The sequence below is a fragment of the Chrysochloris asiatica genome, unplaced genomic scaffold (genome assembly GCF_000296735.1).
Source record: "Chrysochloris asiatica unplaced genomic scaffold, ChrAsi1.0 scaffold00027, whole genome shotgun sequence".
In the NCBI taxonomy this organism is placed as follows: domain Eukaryota; kingdom Metazoa; phylum Chordata; class Mammalia; order Afrosoricida; family Chrysochloridae; genus Chrysochloris; species Chrysochloris asiatica.
Genome location: NW_006408545.1, coordinates 18,616,389 through 18,636,627, shown reverse-complemented (window position 1 = coordinate 18,636,627; position 20,239 = coordinate 18,616,389). Strand labels below are relative to the sequence as shown.

At 41.6% G+C, this 20,239-nt stretch overlaps 1 protein-coding gene across 1 annotated transcript in view; it reads left to right on the top strand.

Annotated features, from left to right (window-relative positions):
- The window catches only part of LOC102811325, a 128,492-nt gene that overhangs the window by 26,992 nt on the left and 81,261 nt on the right, over positions 1-20,239 (top strand). Inside the window, exons 11-13 of the mRNA XM_006839992.1 lie at positions 17,172-17,278; positions 17,858-17,993; positions 18,258-18,461. Coding sequence (XP_006840055.1) covers positions 17,172-17,278; positions 17,858-17,993; positions 18,258-18,461 — 447 coding nt within the window. The remainder of the gene's footprint in view (positions 1-17,171; positions 17,279-17,857; positions 17,994-18,257; positions 18,462-20,239) is intronic.

The following is a 20,239-nucleotide window of genomic DNA, read 5'->3' as shown; positions in this document are numbered from 1 at the left end:
GCATGTAGAACTTAAGGACAGGGAGGAGAGAGTGGGAGCGCAGCACAAACAGTCATGCAGAGCAGACTGTATGTGGTGTGTTCAGGTGCAGTTTGGCTGAGTGGATAATTCATGTAGAAATATAGTGAAGAGAAGATTAGAGAGGATGGAGACCAAATTGCAGATGTTTATAAGTTCTAGACTAAGAAATCTGTGCTTTATTCTGTAAGGGAAGTGATACATATAAAGCTGCCATTTTGGGAAGATGCATGTGACAGCAAGTGGTCAGTTGGATTGAAAGAGGAAGGGATCAGAGGCCGGAAAACCAGTGAGGTTGCTAATGCATAGGACAGGCATGGAGTGTGGCCAGTGAAAAGAAGTTTCTATGCAAAGCTAATGGATATTTATCTTTCCAAAGGTACAATGACATTTTCAAAGCTGTCAACTGCTTTTATTTGCTTTTCACTCAAGGAGAAGGGGTTTGTTTCATTTGCTTATCTAAGATGAGGCATTCTGAATGTGTTTATAGTCTTAGAGGGAGGCGCCAGTGGAGAAGAAGAGACAAAGAAAGTGGAAATGTGATAAACAGATGACCTGGGGGGAAAGGAGGGCATGGGATGAAGAAACCAGATGGAGGAGTAACTTCTAGAGGTCACCTCCTCTGAGGTGAGTGAAATCCGTGGAAGTTTTAGGTGTGGAAAGATAAAATGAGGGAGCTTGTGGAACGACCTTGGATGTCTACATGAGTGAGGAGAAGGTGAGAGTGTTGTTGTTGGTGGTGGTGGCAGGGGTGGGGTGGGGGTTGGGGGGTGTTCATCGCTGAAGGGAAGGCAACAGAACCTGCTGAGAGAACATAGGGTCACTGCAGAGCCAGGAAGACCCAGTAAAAGAGAGCATGAGTTTGTAGGAGGCTTATTACAGAGTAGCTGAAACCTGTATATAGAGGCAAGGTGTGGGGAAATTAAGTAGATACCAGAATGTCATGCTAGCCATTCCAGGTTCTGAGTGTAGAGGAGAGCGAAACCTAAAGGTGTCTAATGAGTTGTGGATCGGCTGGAAGTGAAAACACACACACACACATACACTCTTTCTATGAATGTTCTATCTGTTTAAACAAGGATCTGGATAATCTAATAAGAAACAAGTTGACCACACTAGTTAGCTGCTGATGCAGCATATCATGGTATGAGCCTCCTGGCCCTTGAATTCCCTGACAGGACATTCAACTACCAGTGACGCTGTCTCCTCATCATGAGCACTACAGAGTTCAGAAAACAGCCACAATTTCCCCACTGAGCACAGCCTTCGGTATGGACTGCATCTCAATGTAAAGAAAACAAAAATCCTCACTGCTGGACCAATAAACAACATTCTCATCAATGGAGAAAAGACTGAAGTTGTCAAGGACTTCATTCATCTTGGATCAACCATCAACACTCATGGAAGCAGCAGTCAAGAAATCAAACGACGTATTGCATTAGGCAACTCTGCTGCACAAGACCTTTTAAAGTGTTGAAGAGCAAAGATATCAGCTTGAGGATGAAAATTCACCTGACCCAAGCCATGGTATTTTCAATAATCTCATATGCATGCAAAAGCTGGACAGTGAATAAAGAAGACCATAGAAGAATTGATTTGAGTTGTGATGTTGGAGGACAATATTGAAAGTGCCATGGGTTGTCAAAAGAACCAACAGATATGTGTTGGAAGAAGTGCAGCCAGAGTGCTCCTTGGAGTCCAGGATGGACAAACTTCATCTCTCATACTTTGGACATATTGTCAGGAGGGACCAGTCGCTGGAGAAGGATATCATGTTTGGTAAGGTGGTGGGTCAGAGAAAAAGAGGAAGACCCCCCTGCAAAATGGATTGGCAATATGGGAGAATCAATGGGCTCAAGTGTGGCATCAATTGGGTGGTTGGCCCAGGATGAAGCAGTATTTTGTTCTGTTGTGCATAGGGTCATGATTTCACTGCCATTTCACACTGAGGTCTATGTCACCATTCAGGGTGGCCTTGTATGAACAAAACAACAGCAACAGCAAAAACACCAGCCTTACTGCTGTCAAGTCGATTCAGACTCATAGTGACCCTACCCAGGACAGAGCAGAACTGACCTGGGAGTTCCCCAGGCTGTGCATCTTTATGGGACCAGACAACTCATCTTTTTCCCTTGGAGTAGCTAATAAGTTTGAACCACCAATGTTGTGGTTTGAAACCCAGTGCTTAGCGTACAGCACAACCAGGGCTCTTTTGTACTAATAATGGGACGTTTAAAAGCAGCTGGTTTTAATGGTTCTTTAAACCAAACTTTGTGCATAGGGAGAAAAGAGAGGGCAGAAGATAGTCAGCACTAGGTAGTTCTGAAAAATGTCTTAGCTTCTGGAATCCTGGACTGTCTACCTCTGATGATGCTGATGTGATCCTCCTTTACCCCAGTGTTGTTGTTGGTAGGTGCCGTCAAGTTAGTTCCGGCCCTGTGCATAACAGAACAAAACACTGCCTGGTCTTGTGCCATCCTCATAATTGTTATGTTTGAGTCCACTGTTGGTGCCACTGTGTCAGTCCATCTAGTTGGGGGTCTTTCTCTTTTTCACTGACTCTCCACTTTACCAAGCATGATATCCTTCTCTAGGAACTGGTTCCTCCTAACAACATGTCCATAGTACAAGAGATGAAGTCTTGCTATCCTTACTTCTAAGGACCATTCTGGCCTTACTTCTTCCAAGACAGATTTATTTGTTTTTCTGGCAGTTCATGGTACTTTCAATACTCTTTATTAACACCATAATTCAAATGCATAGGTTCTTCTATAGTCTTCTTTATTCATTGTACAACTTTCACATACATATGAGGTGATTGAAAATACTTGGATCAGGAGCATCTTAGTACTCAAAATTACTTCTTTCCTCTTTAACACTTGAAAGAGGTCTTTTGTAGCAGATTTGCCTAATGCAATATGCCATTTCACTTCTTGACCGCTGCTTCCATGAGTATTGATTCTAGATTTAAGCAAAATGAAATCTTTGACAACATCAATCTTTTCTCCATTTATGATGTCATATATTGGTCCAGTTGTGAGGATTTTTGTTTATTTTACTTTGAGGTGCATGCCATAGTGAAGACTGCTTTCTTTGATCTTCATCAGTAAGTATTTCAAGTCCTCTTTGCTTACAGCTAGTAAGGTTGCATATCACAGGTTGTGATCTGCATAGCACAGGTTGTTAATGAATTTTCTTCCAATCCTGATGCCAGCTTCTTGGATTATTTGTTGAACATGCAGATTGAATATGGTAAAAGGATTCAACCCTAGCACACACCTTTCCTAATGTTAAATCATTCAATATTCTCTTGTTCTGTTTGAACAAATGTCTCTTGGTCTGTGAACAGGTTCCTCATGAGCACAATGAAGTATTCTGGAATTTCCATTCTTTGCAATGTCATCCGTAGTATGTTATGGTCCACAAAGTTGAATGCCTTCGCATAGTTAGTACAGCATAACTAAACATCATTCTAGTACTCTCTGCTTTTATCTAACAATCATCTGACGTCAGCTATGATATCCCTTGTTCCACATCTTCTGAATCCAACTTGATTTTTTGCCAGTTCCCTGTCAGTGTTCAACTGTTTTTGAATCATCTTCAACAAAATTTTACTTACATGTGGTATTAATGATATTGTTTGATGATTTCCACATTCCATTCAGTCACCTCTCTTTGGGATGGGCACAGATATAGATCTCTTCCAATCAGCTGACCAGGTGGCTGTCTCGCAAATTTCTTGAGTGATTGTGTCCAGTGCTGCAGCAGTTTGTTAATACATTTCAATTCAAAGGACAGCTCAAGATGATAAAATAAAGTATTATAATAAAATACGCAAAGACCTGGAATTAGGAAACCAAAAGGGAAGAACACACTCAGCATTTGTCAAGCTAGAAAAACTGAAGAGAAAATTCAGACCTTGGGGTATAATACTGAGGGATTCTTTGGGCAAAATAGAGTCCTAGTATTTGCTCTGTAGGATAAGCACTGGACTGCTAACCATATGATTGGCAGTTCAAACCCACCAGCCACTCTTAGGCAACCCTATACAGCATTGCTATGAGTCAGAACTGACTTGATGGCACTTAACAACGGGTAAAATACTAAATGATGCAGAAAGCATTAAAAGAAGATGGGAGGTGTGCTAGTTCAGGTTTTGTGTCAGCTTGACTTGGCCAGTATTCTCCTCGTTTATCAGGTAAGATGTAGTTATCACCTCCATGATGAGATAAATGATATAATCACTCTCATGATGCGATCTGATGTGATCAGCTCTGACCTGGTGTATCCAGTGTATTGTAAATCCTTACTCCTATGATATCAATGAGACAGAATGCAAGCTACAGGATTAGGTTCTATCTTGAGTCAATCTCTCTTGAGATACAAAAGGAGGGAGAAGTGAGCAGAGCTCAGAAGGACCTACTAGCACCATGATAGAAGAGCGGAGAGTAGAGTATGTCCTTGAACCTTGGGGTCCCTCACTGTGAAGCTCCTAGACCAAGGGGAAGATTGATGCCAACGTCTACATGGATCTCTGAGGAACACAGAACCTACAGATGCTGAAAGGAGACAAGGACCTTTCCCCAGAGCCAACAAACGGAACGCCTTCCCCTAGAGCTGGTGCTCTGAATTTGGACTTCTAGCCACTTAAACTGTGATTGAATTAATTTCTGGTTGTGAAAGCTATCCACTTGTGGTATTTCTGTTATAGCAACAATAACTGAGACAGAAGCAACACCCAGAGTCACTGTATCAAAAAGAATTGGCTGATGCTCAATCATTTCAAGAGATATTATTTGATCAAGAACAGGTGATACTGAAGGAAGAAAGAAGTCCAACCTGCACTAAAGGCATTGGTGAAAAACAAGTCTTCAGGAATTGATGGAATACAAATGGAAGTGTTTCCTGGATAGTTCTGGCATTAAAATTCGTTTGAGGACCATTGGCACAAATTAATTTTCTTCATTGGTTGAGAGAATAAGGGGAATTAAACTGCTAGGGACCAAATGAGACTAAAGGAGTTTCATAAGAGCGATGTAGAGGTAGAAGACCATGGAGAATGGGGTCGGAGATGAGGAGCTGCATGTTTGAAATTGTAGAGAAATGATGAGGTCCATGGTGTGGTTTGATCTCTGGGCACTTACTGGGCAATGCAGGTGACCTCTGACGGAGCACTGGACTGGTGAAAAGGGGATGGTGCACAGTGAGAATAGAAGTGATGGTGTTCAGGTAGGTGTTGAGAGACAGAAAACACCAAGTTAGGGCAGCAGTGTGAGAAACAGTGGTAGAAATGGAGGAGGGAAGGTTCCTGCTTTCCTTTTCCCAGTCATGTGGTGCAGGGAAAGCTACACGTCTTGTTCTCATCTCTGCTACTGCTTCCCTTCATTTGTAGAGGGGTTGGGAAGTTGGGATACTGAAAAGAATGCAGTCTTAGACTTTCACCAAAGTCTGTTTGCAGTTGTACAAATGTTAAAAAGGAGATTTTTTTTTTTAAGTAAGAAAACTTCTTCCTCTAGTTATTTACTGACTTACAAATGTTGTTCTTGGTATTGACCAAAAGGGAAAAATATGAGCACTGTATTCTCAAGTTAATTTAGAGCAAATAGACCTAGAATACCTAGAATAAAGAAATTTAGAATATCTGTATATTTTCAGATTACAGAGGAATACACTCTAATCAACCTACATATTGACATCATGCAAGTTTTCCAGTTTCCCATTCATTCAATGATGATGATATGGGTGCTGCCTTTGTGCCTGAAATTGTACAGGACTCTAGGAGTGAAATAGACCCAGCTCTTGCACCATGGGGAGCACCACACAAGTTAACAAAGAAGTAAATCTACACCTCTATGGGGTAGTGAAGGCACACTCAGCTATGGGGTAGAGGAAGTTTATGGAAGACCTCTCTGAGGGGTAACATTTGAGTTGAAAGCTGATAAATGAGAAGGAGCCAGTCATGCAAACATCCTCCAGGGGAGTATTCCAATCAGAGAGCAGAAAACAGCACTCAGTACCTAAGAAAGAAATCAAATGATGTACTGCATTAGGCAAATCTGCTGAAAAAGACCTCTTTAAAGTGTTAAAGAGCAAAAATGTCACTTTGAGGACTAAGGTAGGCCTGATCCAAGCTATGGTATTTTCAATGACCTCTCTTGTGTGTGAAACCTGGGCAATGAACAAGGAAGACTAGAAGAATCGATGCACTTGAATTATGGTGTTGAGGAAGACTATTAAAACTTCCATGGACTGGATTGAGACCCAGGCAAGGGAGGAAGAGTGGGATATATATATATATATATATATATCACGAATATGTAAGAATTTGGAAGAGGATATTTGTACATGTTATTTACCTTTCATGCAAGCGCAGCTATGATGTGGTGGAACATACAGCGAGCAAAATGATGAAAACTTCCTAGATATTATCAAACATTTTAAGGCAATGAGTTGATGGTCCTGGGGACTCAGGACCATAGTCTCGGGGGCACCTCAACTGGCATAACATAATTGACAAAGACAGTATTCTACATCCTGCTTAGGTTAGTAGCATTGGGGATCTTGAAAACCCATGAGTGTCTGTTTAAGGTACAACTATTAGTTTCTTCAAGAAGCTCTGATAGTGTAGTGGTTACGAATCGGATTGCTATTCTCAAGGTCAGCAGTTTGAAACTATCAGCTTTTTCGTGGGAGAAAGATGAGGCTTTCTGTTCCTGTAAAGATTTACAGCCTCGGAAACCCTATACAGTGTCGCTATGAGTCAGAACCGACTTCACGGCACATAACCACCACCACCGCCGCCACTGGTCTCTTCAGGTGCATAAGACAGTAGAATGGTGACAATAGAAGCTTGGAATCAGTTAGTACAATGGCCTAATGGAACATGTGAACATCAGTCTGCATGCCTCTGAGACCAGAAGAACTAGACAGTGCCCAGCCACCATTATCAAATGCCCTGAAAGGGATCAGTAAGAGAAAATGTAGAACAAAACTCAAAATTATTTAACAACAGAAGAAGGGGCCTACTGGTCAGAAAGAGACTGGAGGAGACTGAGACTACGGCCCTCGACCATCCTTCAGGTCTGAAAGGGAACTTACCCACCAGCAATAGATAGTTTTATAGAGGGGAACAACAACACCAGCAAGATATGCTCACTTTGGAATGGTCAATCAAAATCAAAAGGGAAACATTTTCCTGAGGTCAAAGTTGAGAAGGGATGGGAAGGTGGGTGGAATGGAAATAGGGAGAAAGCAGGATCACTTTTGTTGCAGGGAGGGGATTGTAAGTACAAAGATGAAACAAAATATGTTCATTGAATGCAAAGCTGAGGATCTTGTCTGTAAAGCTTCACTCAATTAAAAATAAAGAATTAAGAAAAAAACCCCAAAACAACCATGGACTGCAAGAAGGAAAAAACAAGTTTGTCATGGAAGAAGTACAGCAAGAAAGCTCCCTAGAAAGGAGGATGACAAGACTTTGTGTCATGTTCTTTGGGCATGTTATCAGGAGGGATCAGTTCTTGGGAAAAAACTTCATGCTTTTAAAAGGTCAGCTAAAAAGAGGAAGACCCTCAACAAGATGGATTGAGACAGTGGCTGCAACAATGGGCTCAAGCATAATGATTGTGAGGATGGTGCAGTGTTTCGTTCTGCTGTGCACAGAACCAACTCAACAGCACCTAACAACAACAACTGCTGGATATTAGCTGTACACAGAACCAACTCGATGGCACCTAACAACTACTGCTGAACTGTAGCTGTGCGTAGAAGCAACTCAACACCACCTAACAACAACTGCTGAATACTAGCTGTGCACAGAACCAATTCAACACCACCTAACAACAACTGCTGAATACTGGCTGTGCACAGAACCAACTTAACACCACCTAACAACAACTGCTGAATACTAGCTGTACACAGAACCAACTCGATAGCACCTAACAACTACTGCTGAACTGTAGCTGTGCGCAGAAGCAACTCAACACCACCTAACAACAACTGCTGAATACTAGTTGGACAGGATTAGGATTAATTAAAGCTTTGGGCAGAAGTCCCTAGGTAGTGTAAACAGTTAATGTGTTTAGCTGCTAACCAAAAAATCTGAGGTTCAAAGTCCACCCATAAGCTTCTTGAAGAAAGGCCTGGCTATCTACTTCCAAAAATGGAGTACTTGAAAGCCCTATGGACTGCAGTTCTACTCCAATGCACACAGGGGCACCAGGAGTCAGACCCAATGGCAACTGGTTTGTTGGTAAGCATTTGACAGTAGGGAGGACAGGAATGTGGTATGAATCTTGAAACTCGATTACTATTCTGTGAGCATGTACAGGCAATATGAATTTTAACATCTGTATGCTACTCAGCATCCTGATTCTGAAGTTGGCAAATGGCAACCAATTTTCATGAAAAATAACCTCCTTAAGGACTTTCTGCATGAAGGAAAACAAACTTTTAGGGCTGTCCATTTTGACAGCTCTGAGAGAATCTACCCTCTAATTGTAGCACTTCAGAATACCTTCTGATGAGTCCTCAAAGAGTGTTGTTTTGTTCACCAGTGACCTTTCCTTAATGAGTTTAAAAAAAAAAAAAATTTATATATATATATATGTTCCATTGTAGGAATAGTCTAGATTTTACAGAAAACTTGCAAAGACTGTACAGAGAGTGCCATATACATCTCATCCAGTCTCTCTTTATTCTCATCTTCTCTTGTTAGATGCCATCGAGTCAACACGCACTCTTACCATTTGGTAAATGTCATACCTAAGAAACCAGCATTAATTAGTACAGTACTGGTCACTAGACTTAGTTGGACTTCACTAGTTTTCCTATGGATGTCCTCTTTCTGTTCTAGAATTACATCCATGGTTGTTGCTAGTTGCCATGGAGATGATTCTCATTCATGTATGCAGAGTAGAACTGCTCCATAGGGTGTCCAAGGCTGGGACCTTTCAGAAACTGGTCTCCAGGACTATCTTCTGAGGTACCTCTGGATAGGTTCAACAAGACCACCTTTTATGTAGTAGTTAATTCAGGGTTTAACTCTTTGCACCACTGTGGCAGCCACTGACAGGGGACCATGCTGCATTCAGTCACCACAACTGCCCAGACTCTGACCTGTGACAGTTTCTCAGTCTGTCCTTGTTTATCATGACCTTGTCAGTCTTCAGGAACATTGGCCATGTCACCTGTAGAACGTTCCCTAATCTGGATCTGTCTGATACTTTATACATGGTTACACTGAGTTATACATTTGGGGTAAAATGTCATTGTCACATCACATCAGGACAACATGCCATCACTGATGATAATCTTGATCACTACTTGCTTAATGTAGTGAGTGGTGTTTGGCAAACTCCTCTGCTGTAAAGTTATCATTTTTCTCTTAAATGAGATTTCTGTTTTGTTAAATTTAATTTTAAACTTTAGAAATAATAAACATTTTCTTGTAAAAAATTGAAACATTATTTAAAAGTTGAAGTCCTCTTTAACTATCCCACCCTCTGCTGCTGGTCCTCATTCTTCCTTCTCAGAGGTGCTGTTGAGTGAGTTCCGACCCATAGCGACCCTGAACAGGGTTTCCGAGGCTGTAAATCTTTACGGGAGCAGAAAACCACATCTTTCTCCAGCGGAACAGCTGGTAGTTTCCAACTGCTGACCTTACGATTCACAGTCCGATTCGTAACCACTACGCTACCAGAGCTCCACCATCAATGCTTTGAGCCTTTCCAATGCATTTACAGATGTGCACTGTTGGTAATTGCCATTGAGTCAATTATGACTCATAGTGACCCTGTACCAGGGTTCTGAGGCTGTACATTTTTGTGGGAGCAGAAAGCCTCATCTTTCTCCCATGGAATGGCCGGTGGGCTTGAACTGTGGACCTTGTGGTCACTGTATAGAGTCACTGGACTCCCTACAGATGTTCACACATTGTTGTTTTTGTTAAGTGCTGTCGAGTTGGTTCTGACTCATAAAGACCCTGTGTAATGTTTCTAAGGAGCAGCTGGTGTGTTTGAACTACCAACCTTGTAGTTAACAATCCAGTGCTTATTCTATAATGCCACCCTAGGACATATATCCCCATGAAAATAAAATATATAAGTTGTTATTTTTAAATGCTGTCAAGTTGGTTCTGATTTATAGCAACCCTGTATAGGGTTTCCAAGTAGTGGCTGGTGGGTTTGAACCATCAACCTTGTGGTCCAGTGCTTCCCCTATAGCACCACATCAGAACTCCAATATATATATATATGAATTTTGTGTTGCCATTTTGCACATAAAAATATAATGTAGTACAATGTGTGCATATCTTTCTGCACTTGATATTTTTCATCCAACAAGAAGTCTTGGAGTTCTGTCTCTGCTGTTTTCACAATGGCTGCTTGTCTTTCATGCTCTATGATTGCTGCTCCCCAACCCCAACCCACCCCCCATTAAAAGCTGTGCTTACTAAACTTGCCTACACCTACTTGTGTACATGTGATATTTAGAAATATATTTTCAGGATCACAGACTAACACATTTAAAATTTTAATTGATTCTGCCAAAGTGGTGACACCATCTTTTTCCCACCAGCAACTTATGAGAACACCTGTTTTCCTATATCTTTTCTGACCCTCAACACATTTGTCTAAATGTTGATAATGTTGACAAATGTTTCTATCACAGCTTGAATCACCCTTATATTTACCATTAGCTTTGAAAGCTAGCCACTCTTTAAATAGAATTCAAATTCCATATTTACTTAAAGATCTGCATTTAGGGAATAAAGAAAAAGGTAACAAATTTTCTTACAGTTGCTCACTCATGCTAATGTATGACTAGAAAGAGATGATTCTGGTCAAGCCTGACTGTTGCAGGGTAGAAGTAATTTAAATGTAACCCTGATGAGGGAAAGGAATGCACTGGTCAGCTCCGTGATCATCTCTGGGAATCTATGATTCTGTTGCGTCAAGTTACCTGTGTCCATTGCCATCTATCAGGACAGCACCTGGTCATCAAAAGACCCAGCCACAAACATTAAACACTACCACTTACCATTGTACTTCTAAAGATACCACTTACATGGGTCAGGGTTTCTAAACGTCACACAGTGAGGAGGCAGAAAGCATGACATCCAGTAACCTAACTGCTTTTGCTGCTTCTCGCTGCCCTGCCGGCCACACCGAGGAGGGAAGGAGGGGACAGACTTTGTTCTTCCCTGTACAAGTGACTCCTGTCACCATTTCTGGAGATCATTTGATAGCAAATTATACCAAGAGTATACGGTGTACTCTTGCTTAAGTGGCATTGTAGACAGAAGCTCCAATGTGCAAAAAATAACAGGGAAACATAAAACACTTTTTGTGGCTTTTCCTCACTAATTCCAACAGGACACTTCCTTTTAGTAACATTTTCTGATGACAAGAGCGACACAGATTTATCACAGACAATTTGAGAAAATATAGAAAAGTACAAGGAAGAGAATTAAAAGCATCACAAATTTCCCACCCAAATATAACAACAATATTACTAATATTTGGTATGCATCCGCCTAGTCTTTTTTTCTGTGCACACACATACACATGAGATGGAAACATTTGGGGGTGGAGAATATACAATAGACAGTTATGTTTTCTCTAAGGATTTCCCTTCTCCTACACCTGCTGCCACCTTCCCATCAAAAGGTAAGACTTGAAATCAGTGGAAATCAACAGAAGGGTCAAAATCCATGAACTCAGTGGTGCTGAATCCTAGCCACAAGGCAGAGTAAATGTCAGAGGATTTAAGCTCCCCAGGAAGAAAGGAGACAGGCAGATGGTGTTGATATTTCAGACTCTGATTGGCCCTGCTGCTAGCTGGCACTATTTCCAGGTCTCTTAGGGTAATACTTTCATGGGATTTTTTTCCTAAGCAGTTTGCTTGTGTGGGCTGTGGTTAATTCCCTCTTCCTGGAAGATTCTAGGCTTTCTCTGCCCACTTCCTTTCTTCCTGGCAGGCTGCCGACACAGCAGTGCTTTTGTGCTTTGGCCAGTCATGCCTTAAAAGTGTCTTTCACTATAATTCAATGTCACCTTTCTGGTTTTGCCTTTGTAATTGTGGGTAATTTTAGAAGCAGCTGCAAGAGTCACAATCCCACCAGAGAAAGGATGTGACCAAATCCTCTGCTGTGGGGTCACATGAGGTGAGGCGGGACTGTACCCTGAATCACAGGCCAGGGTGGTGGCATGTTCCATAGAGCCTCTCACTTAAAATTTGTCTAAAATCTAAAGCAAATCCACTGTTGCCAAGTCAATTCCCACTCACAGGACAGAGAAGAAGTACACGATAGGGTTTCCAAGGCTATAAACCTCGACAGGAGCTGCTGGAAGCTGGAAGCTGCTGGTGGGTTCGAACCACTAATCTTTTGGTTAGAAGCCTGATGCTTAACTCATTGCACCACCCACACCACCAGGGCTCTAAAATCAAACCAACCGTCACAACTCAGCTCCCTTCAAGGAGTACACGTATCTGCTTTCTTATAGGTATATATATTTTAAAAAGCACTGTAGATTTCTCTTCACTTTGGGATAATAGTCTTGTGATTCTGTATGAAGAAACAGGAGTGTACCATGTAATCTCCCAGGGTCTGTTCCAGTTCTAGGACTGGGGAACATGACCCAGAAATAAACCCAGAACACACAAGAACTAATTTGGCCTACAGGCAGAATGGACAGCTACTTCCTCCGTCACCTACTCTTCCTGAGATTTCTATAGAAACTTCTCTTCCCCCAGTCTGCAAGTCTAGCTTTAGAGTCTTGAAGAGTGTATTAGTTAAGATTAGGTTTGACTGTTGATCATACCAAAATAGAAAAACAAAACAAAACAAACTCATTGCTATCGAGTCGATTCTGACTCACAGCAACCTTACAGGAAAAAGTAGAACTACCTTGTTGGGTCTCTAAGGCCATGATTTTTATGGAAGCAGGCTGTCACATGTTTCTCTAGGAGAGTGGCTGGTGGGTTTTAATGACCAATCTTTTGGTTAGCAGCCAGCTCTTGGCTACTGTATTACCATGGCTCTTTCCTGTTGTTGACAGTAAAGCAACAAGCCATTGGATTAACTAGGAAGGGAATTTCTCCTCCTCTCTCATATTAATATCTAGGTATAGGAAGTGTGGTGTGGTGGCTCTGCTCCATGGAGTCCTCAGAGAACCTTAGCTCCGTCCATCATGGATTCCACCAAGTTTGGCTTCCACACCTGAGATCAATTCATGGTCTGAGGTGGAACTTCAGTGGTCACATGGGTTTTCTAGGCAGTAGAGAATGGGGATGAGGAAGCTGCCCCTTCAAAGAAATTCCCTAGGGCTACCACATGACACTTTCACTTTTGTTCCACAGACCAGAATATTACCATGTGGCTATATCTAGCCACAAGAGAGGTTTGAAAATGTTGTCTTTATTCTAGGTAGCCATGTGCTGAGATAAAAATTCAACTGCGATACAATGAAATGCAGATGGGTCTCTTGTGATACAATAGTGAATAATTGTTATCAGGACTGATTGTGAGGGTCAGAAATGTAAAGGTAGATGTTTTATAGCAAGGAGGGGAGTGATTAACTTTTCAGTCTAGGAGCAGAGGCCCCTAGGACCATCAAGGGAGAAGAGCAGAGAGCAGGACCCTACCCAGAGAAGCAGTGATGCCTGAAATGGAGCCAGAGATGATGACGTGGAGTGATGGAGCAGCTGGAGCCTTTAGATCCAGAGAGGGAGAGCGACTGTGTGCTGAAGACCAGGGGGGTACGGGGGAAGGATTGCATGGAGGGGATTGTAACCATGGCAATGAGATGATATACGATAGAATTAATGTAAAACTAATGTTCTCCAACACTCGCGGAAGTAGCAGTCAAGAGATCAGACGACGTATTGCACTGGGCAAATCTGCTGCACAGGAACTTTTTAAAGTGTTGAAGAGCAGAGATGTCAGCTTGAGGACTAGGGTGCGCCTGACCCAGGCCATTGTGTTTTCAATAGCCTCATATGGATGCGAAAGCTGGACAGTGAATAAGGAGGATCGTAGAAGAATTGATGCCTTTGAGTTGTGGTGTTGGAGGAGAATACTGAGGGTGCCATGGACTGCCAAAAGAACCAATAGATCTGTTTTGGAAGAAGTGCAGCCAGAGTGCTCCTTGGAGGCCAGGATGGCTAAGCTTCGTCTCTCCTACTTTGGACATATTGTCCAGAGGAAACAGTCGCTGGAGAAGGATGTCATGCTGGGTAGGGTGGAGGGTCAGAGAAAAAGAGGAAGACCCCCAGTGAGATGGATCAGCCAGGTGGCATCATTGATGGACTCAAGTGTGGCAGTGGTAGTGAGGTTGGCCCAGGATCGAACATTGTTTTGTTCTGCTGTGCATGGGGTCGCTATGAGTCGGTTCTGACTCGATGGCACCTGACAACAACAACACTGTTCTCCCATGTAAACTATCACATAATTCACAATAAAACAGTTAAGAAAAAAAAAATTCAATTGCTGTAGGAAAAGAGGAAAACAAATATTGAGGAACAACCAGCAGTTTCTATCAAAAGAACTTTCATTTTGTTTTTTTAAATTGTGATTTAGGTGAAAGATTACAAGTTGTTTTTCCATTCAATAATTAATGTCACAAAACAAAATGTGCATGAACTATACAACTTTCAGAGTTCCAGGATCTCTACTGGAATATGATTAACCCAGAGGTGGGTTTTCCACCCTAAGCCAGTGCCACTCAGTGCTTTAGTGGGGGTTAGCGCTACTATGGGAGTCCTGCTGTGAACCCACCCCCTGCTCCTTGGAAATCCTATCCAGAGTGGCTATGAGTCAGAACCAACTCAATGGCACTCAACAACAACAATGGCAGGGATACTATGAAAAGGCAGGCCTTTTGTGGATGAGGGATAAACCCAGAGATAGTGAGAGCAAGCAAGAAGGGCTTCCCAGAGGACAGGGGCAGGACTGTAGATAAGCATCATCTTCTCCACAGTTTTTTTAAAATACACAACCACATCCCTCTCAGCATCAAGAAAGATGACTGTGGAAACAAGTGTAAAACGAGAATTCTGTGCTAGGCCTTGCAGGGCTGATTTCTGTTGTAGTTCATGATGTAGACAGAATCAGCGCAGACCAAACACCTATTAGGAGCCAAGTATGGAGTTAGAGATTTTATATACCGTCTGTCATTTCATCTTTTGCAGCAACTAATTATTTCCACTATCATTTTTTAGACGTGAAAACAGACTGTTGTGTTAGGTGTCATCAGGTCAATTTTCTATTCATAGTGACTCCATGTGACAGAGCAGAACTGTCCCATAGGGTTTCCTAAGCTGTAATCTTTATGGGAACAGATTGCACATCTCTCTCCCACCAAGTGGGTGGGTGGGTTGGCTTCACATTTGCAGCCGAGCATGTAAATGTCTGAATCCTATAGCTAAAGATTGTTGTTGTTAACTGCCGTTAAATAAATTCTAGCTAACAAGTTGTTGTTGTTGTTAAGTGCCGTTGAGTCTGTTCCAACTCATTAGTGACCCTGTACAGGGTTTCCAAGGAGTAACTGGTGAGCTTGAACTGCCGACCTTGCAGTTCAAACTGACCTTGCAGTCTAGTGCTTATCCTACAGCACCATACCAGGACTCCAGCTAATAGATTATTGTTGGTATTTTTAAGTGCCGGAGAGTTGATTCTGACTCATAGCAACCCTGTATAGGGTTTCCAAAGAGTGGATGGTGAGTTTGAACCTCTGACACTGAGGTTCAAATGACCTTGCGATCTAGTGCATTATACCACAGTGCCACATCAGGACTACAGCTAATAGATGTTTTTTGATGTACACAGAAACACTCAGGATTATATAATAATTTAAACAACCTAAGGGCAAATTCTCTAAACCTGCCTCCTGGCTGCCAGCACTCAGCTTTTCTCTTTCCCTGAGTCTAGAGTCCGCAGCTGCCCTATCACCCTATGCCATCACTTCTGCCTCCATCTCTGGTGTCACTGTTTTTCTGGATAAGATCCCACATTCCACTCATGCATAGATAGTAGGTTTTAATCTGCTGATCTCACTCAGTGCAGAACAAAACTAGAGGTTCAAGTTTTTGGTTGTTTTTGGTGCCATCAAGTTGGTACAAACTCATAGTGACCATATACACAACTATGCACAACAGAACATAACACTGTCTGGGCCTATGCCAACCTCACAATTGTTGCTACATTTGTGCCCATCGCTGCTGCCACGGTGCCAATCCATCTCGTTGGGGGCCTTCCTCTTTTTCTTTGACCCTACATTTACCAAACATGATATCATTTTCCAGGGACTTGTCCCTCCTGACAATATGTCCAAAGTATGAAAGATGAAGTCTGGCCATCCTGGTTTCTGGGGAGCATTCTCTCTGTACTTATTCCAACACAGATTGGTTTGTTCTTTTGGTATTCTACGGTACTTTTAATATTCTCCTCCAACACCATGGCTCAAATGCATCAATTCTTCTATGGTCTTTCTTATTCCTAAACATATAGGTTCTTTAAAAATATGTATATGTACTTTTTGTATAGTGAATCATGGATAAAACAGGAAAGCAGGTGACTTCTATTTGAAAGCAGTGGATATTTTTGTCAAACAAAGACTTATTTACTAAAAACAATGATTCTCTAATTCAATTTAGAAATCCAAATTTTCATATGCCAGATTAAAATGGATCAAGACACTCTCCTATTTGTTCATCTTAATACGCTTTAGATCATAAGGTTGAATTGTGATGACCCAAGTATGGTGTGGTACTGTAGGGTAAGCACTGGACTGACTGTTAACTGCAAACCCACCAGTTGCTCCTTGGTGGTGGTGGTGATGTGCCGTGGAGTCGGTTCTGACTCATAGCGATGCTGTGTAGGGTTTCCAAGGCTGTAAATATTTACGGGAGCAAAAAGCCTCATCGTTCTCCCATGGAATGACTGGTAGTTTTGAACTGCTGACCGTGAGATTTGCAGCTCAACTCATAACCACTATGCTACCAGAGCTCCCTGGGAACCCTATACACAGTCGCTATTAGTTAGAATCAACACCATGACACTTAACAGCTATGATTTTTGTTAATATTATTGCAAATATGTATATAATCCTATTAATGCTGTTTTCTTTTTGGTTTTGTTTTTTTTTTGATAGAATGAAAATATGAAGGAAGATGCCCTTTCAGTGGAACAAAATGAGAATGACTCAGTACAAATAAGTCTCAGTCAACATGGGCCTTTCAAGCAGAAAAAAGAGACAGGGTAAAATTAAATTCGTTTTTTGGTTATTCAAGCAAATGAGTTAAAACACTGTGGAGAAATTGGGTGACTGATAAATAAACAGCTTACATGGTATCTCAGAAGCATTTGAAGTTAGGAGAGAAGCAAGACTGTTAAAGCAAAGCAGACAACTGAATTAATGTTTCACCCTACAACTGGGTTTTTAATGAGAATGATTCCTAAGAGAAATTTCTGTCTTGATTTTCTTTGTATATTTATACATATATAAAAATATTAAATGTATATTATTACATATATATAGTGAGCCCTGGTGTGGTACTGTAGGATAATCATGGAACTGCTAACTGCAAGGGGGCAGTTCAAACCAACTAGCCTCTCTCAAAAGCCCTGTACAGGGTTGCTGTGAGTTAGAACCAACTCAACAGCACACAACATCAATGTTCATATGCAGCCATTGTTTTCCCTCCAGTGCATTTTTAAAGGATAGCCGTTGGGAAACTCCCTAAGGTAAATAAAATTACTTTTCAATTAGGCATATATAAAATTTCCAAGCCACTTTGCAATGAAAGGCATTCATTATATTTCTCCTGCCTGCTAAAGGTACAATTATGGTCTGACCCTACAATTGCTGGGCTTAGATGATGGGACTGAGTCCAGTGATGGGAATCCCATCCTGATGAGAGGAGCCTACCTGTCTTTTCTGTATCTGCGCCACCTACGAATGAGGGAGCTGCAGGTATGCGTGTGGCCCCACGTGCTGACTTCACCTATCTGCTGTGGTCTAGAAAGAGGATTTTCCCATCAGTCCATTAACAACACAGTTTCACACTTTTGCATTTGTCCTTATTTTTACGTACACACAGCGCCTGCCTGGGGTGGTGTGTTCCTTTCTTAGTAGCAGAGTTTCTACACCACCCTTGCTCCCCTCAATCAAGTTTTACTCCATGGGAATGGGCTAATCAAAGGTCAGGGTCCTGATCCTGGTCTTCCTTTGTTTCAGCGCACCTGCTTAGGAATTCTGAACTATTTCAGATCAGTTGAGCGAAGCTTGACAATCAACGCTTCAGGCCTTACCTTGGTTGCAGGGAACCTGGTCCCAACCGTAGAAGATCCCTCCTGGGTAAACATTGCAAAGGGAGGCTTGGGCATCTTGCAAGGCCTAGGAGCTCACCACTATATTCACGGTACACCTGCTGAGCACAAGGTGAGGTATTCCAATAGGTATTTTCTCCCTTGATATCTTGTCTCTTAAGATACCTTCTTAACACCTGGAATCAATTATACAATAGAATAGCCAGGGCTTCCTACCTAAGCTGTTCATTCTGGTTCAACCCTCTGCTGAGAATTTGCATTTCCACCCCAGATATCCTGAATTAGAATCTAAATTTTAATAAGATCACCTGGGGATCTCTAAGAACTACCTAGGAAAGGATCAAAGAATCACCTGGGGATCTTTGTTAAAATGTAGATACTGATTCAGTATATCTGAAGTGGCAATGCAAATTCTTAGCAAGGGATCAAACCAGAATGAGCCAGTTCAAAGCCCTGTGAGTAGCTGATGGTGTTTCTTAGGAAGATGACTTTTCAACAACAGTAAAATGCAGAGAACAACTCAAAAACAACTTTATAGGCATAGTAGGAAGGAAATGGTTTGTTGATTTTACAGTGAATTGAGCGTGAAGGGACCTTTCTGTTACCCTGGCCTGAGAACTACAGTCTATACAGAGAAACTTACAAGAACCTCTTTGGTATTGCTAGAAATACCTTTTTGCTATTTCCTGTTTTCCAAGTCCCGAATGAGAGCATAGATTTTAAAACACAGGTAGAAGAGCTAAACAATAATATATATTTTATTTCTCAAAAACATTGTTTGCACATTGGTGCTTTTGATGTCTCATGAATATGTTTTTCTCTAAAGTATATAAAATTTGAGTCCTAACTTAAAACAAAAGACAAGAAAAAGTTTGTATTATATCACTTTCTTAAGAATAAAATTAAAAATGCCTACATATTCTTGGAATATTATAAACAAAAAAAATTCTTATAATATTTTAATCTCAATCTGGTGGTGGTTGTATACTGTGGGGTTGGTTCCAGCTCATAGTGACCCTGTATAGGGCTTCCTGAATGCCTCATCTTTCTCTGTCAGAGTGACTTTTAGAGGTGAAGTGCTGGCCTTCTGATTAGCAGCCCAGCTTATAGGTTACCAGGGCTCCTGACTCGCATTTATAGGACGTTTATTCCTGAAGATAGGATTCAGATACTGGATTTATGAATGTGAGAAATAAAACTTACCTCTCAAGTAAGTCATATTCTTAGCTGGTGTGATCCCTGGCATGCTTACCACATCTCTAAGGATATGACATCATGCTATCGGCTGATCACTCACACGCACACCAAGGCTATAGACCAGTGTGATCTGATAGAAATATAATGCAAGCCATTTTGTTGTTGTTGTCATTATTAGGTGCAGTCAAGTTGATACCAACTCATAGAAACCTTATCTCAACAGAACAAAACATTGCCCAGTCCTGTGCCAACCTCACCATCCTTGCTAAGCTTGAGTCCATTGCTGCTGCCACTGTGCCAATCCATCTCATTGGGGAACTTCATATTTTTCACTGACCCTCCACTTTACCAAGCATTATGTCCTTCTCCAGGTACTGGTCCCTCCTGATAATATGTTCGAAGTATGAGAGACGAAGTCTGGACATTCTGGCTGTACTTCTGCCAACACAGATCTGTTTGTTCTTTTAACAGTCCATGGTACTTTTAATAATCTCCTCCAATACCATAACTCAAATGCATCATTTCTCCTGTGGTCTTCCTTATTCATTGTCCACCTTTCACATGCATATGAGGCTATTGAAAATACCATGGCCAGGCACACCTTAGTCCTCAAACTGACTTCTTGATTATTGAACACTTTAAAGAGGTCTTGTGCTGCAGATTTGCCTAATGCAATATGTTATTTGATTTTTT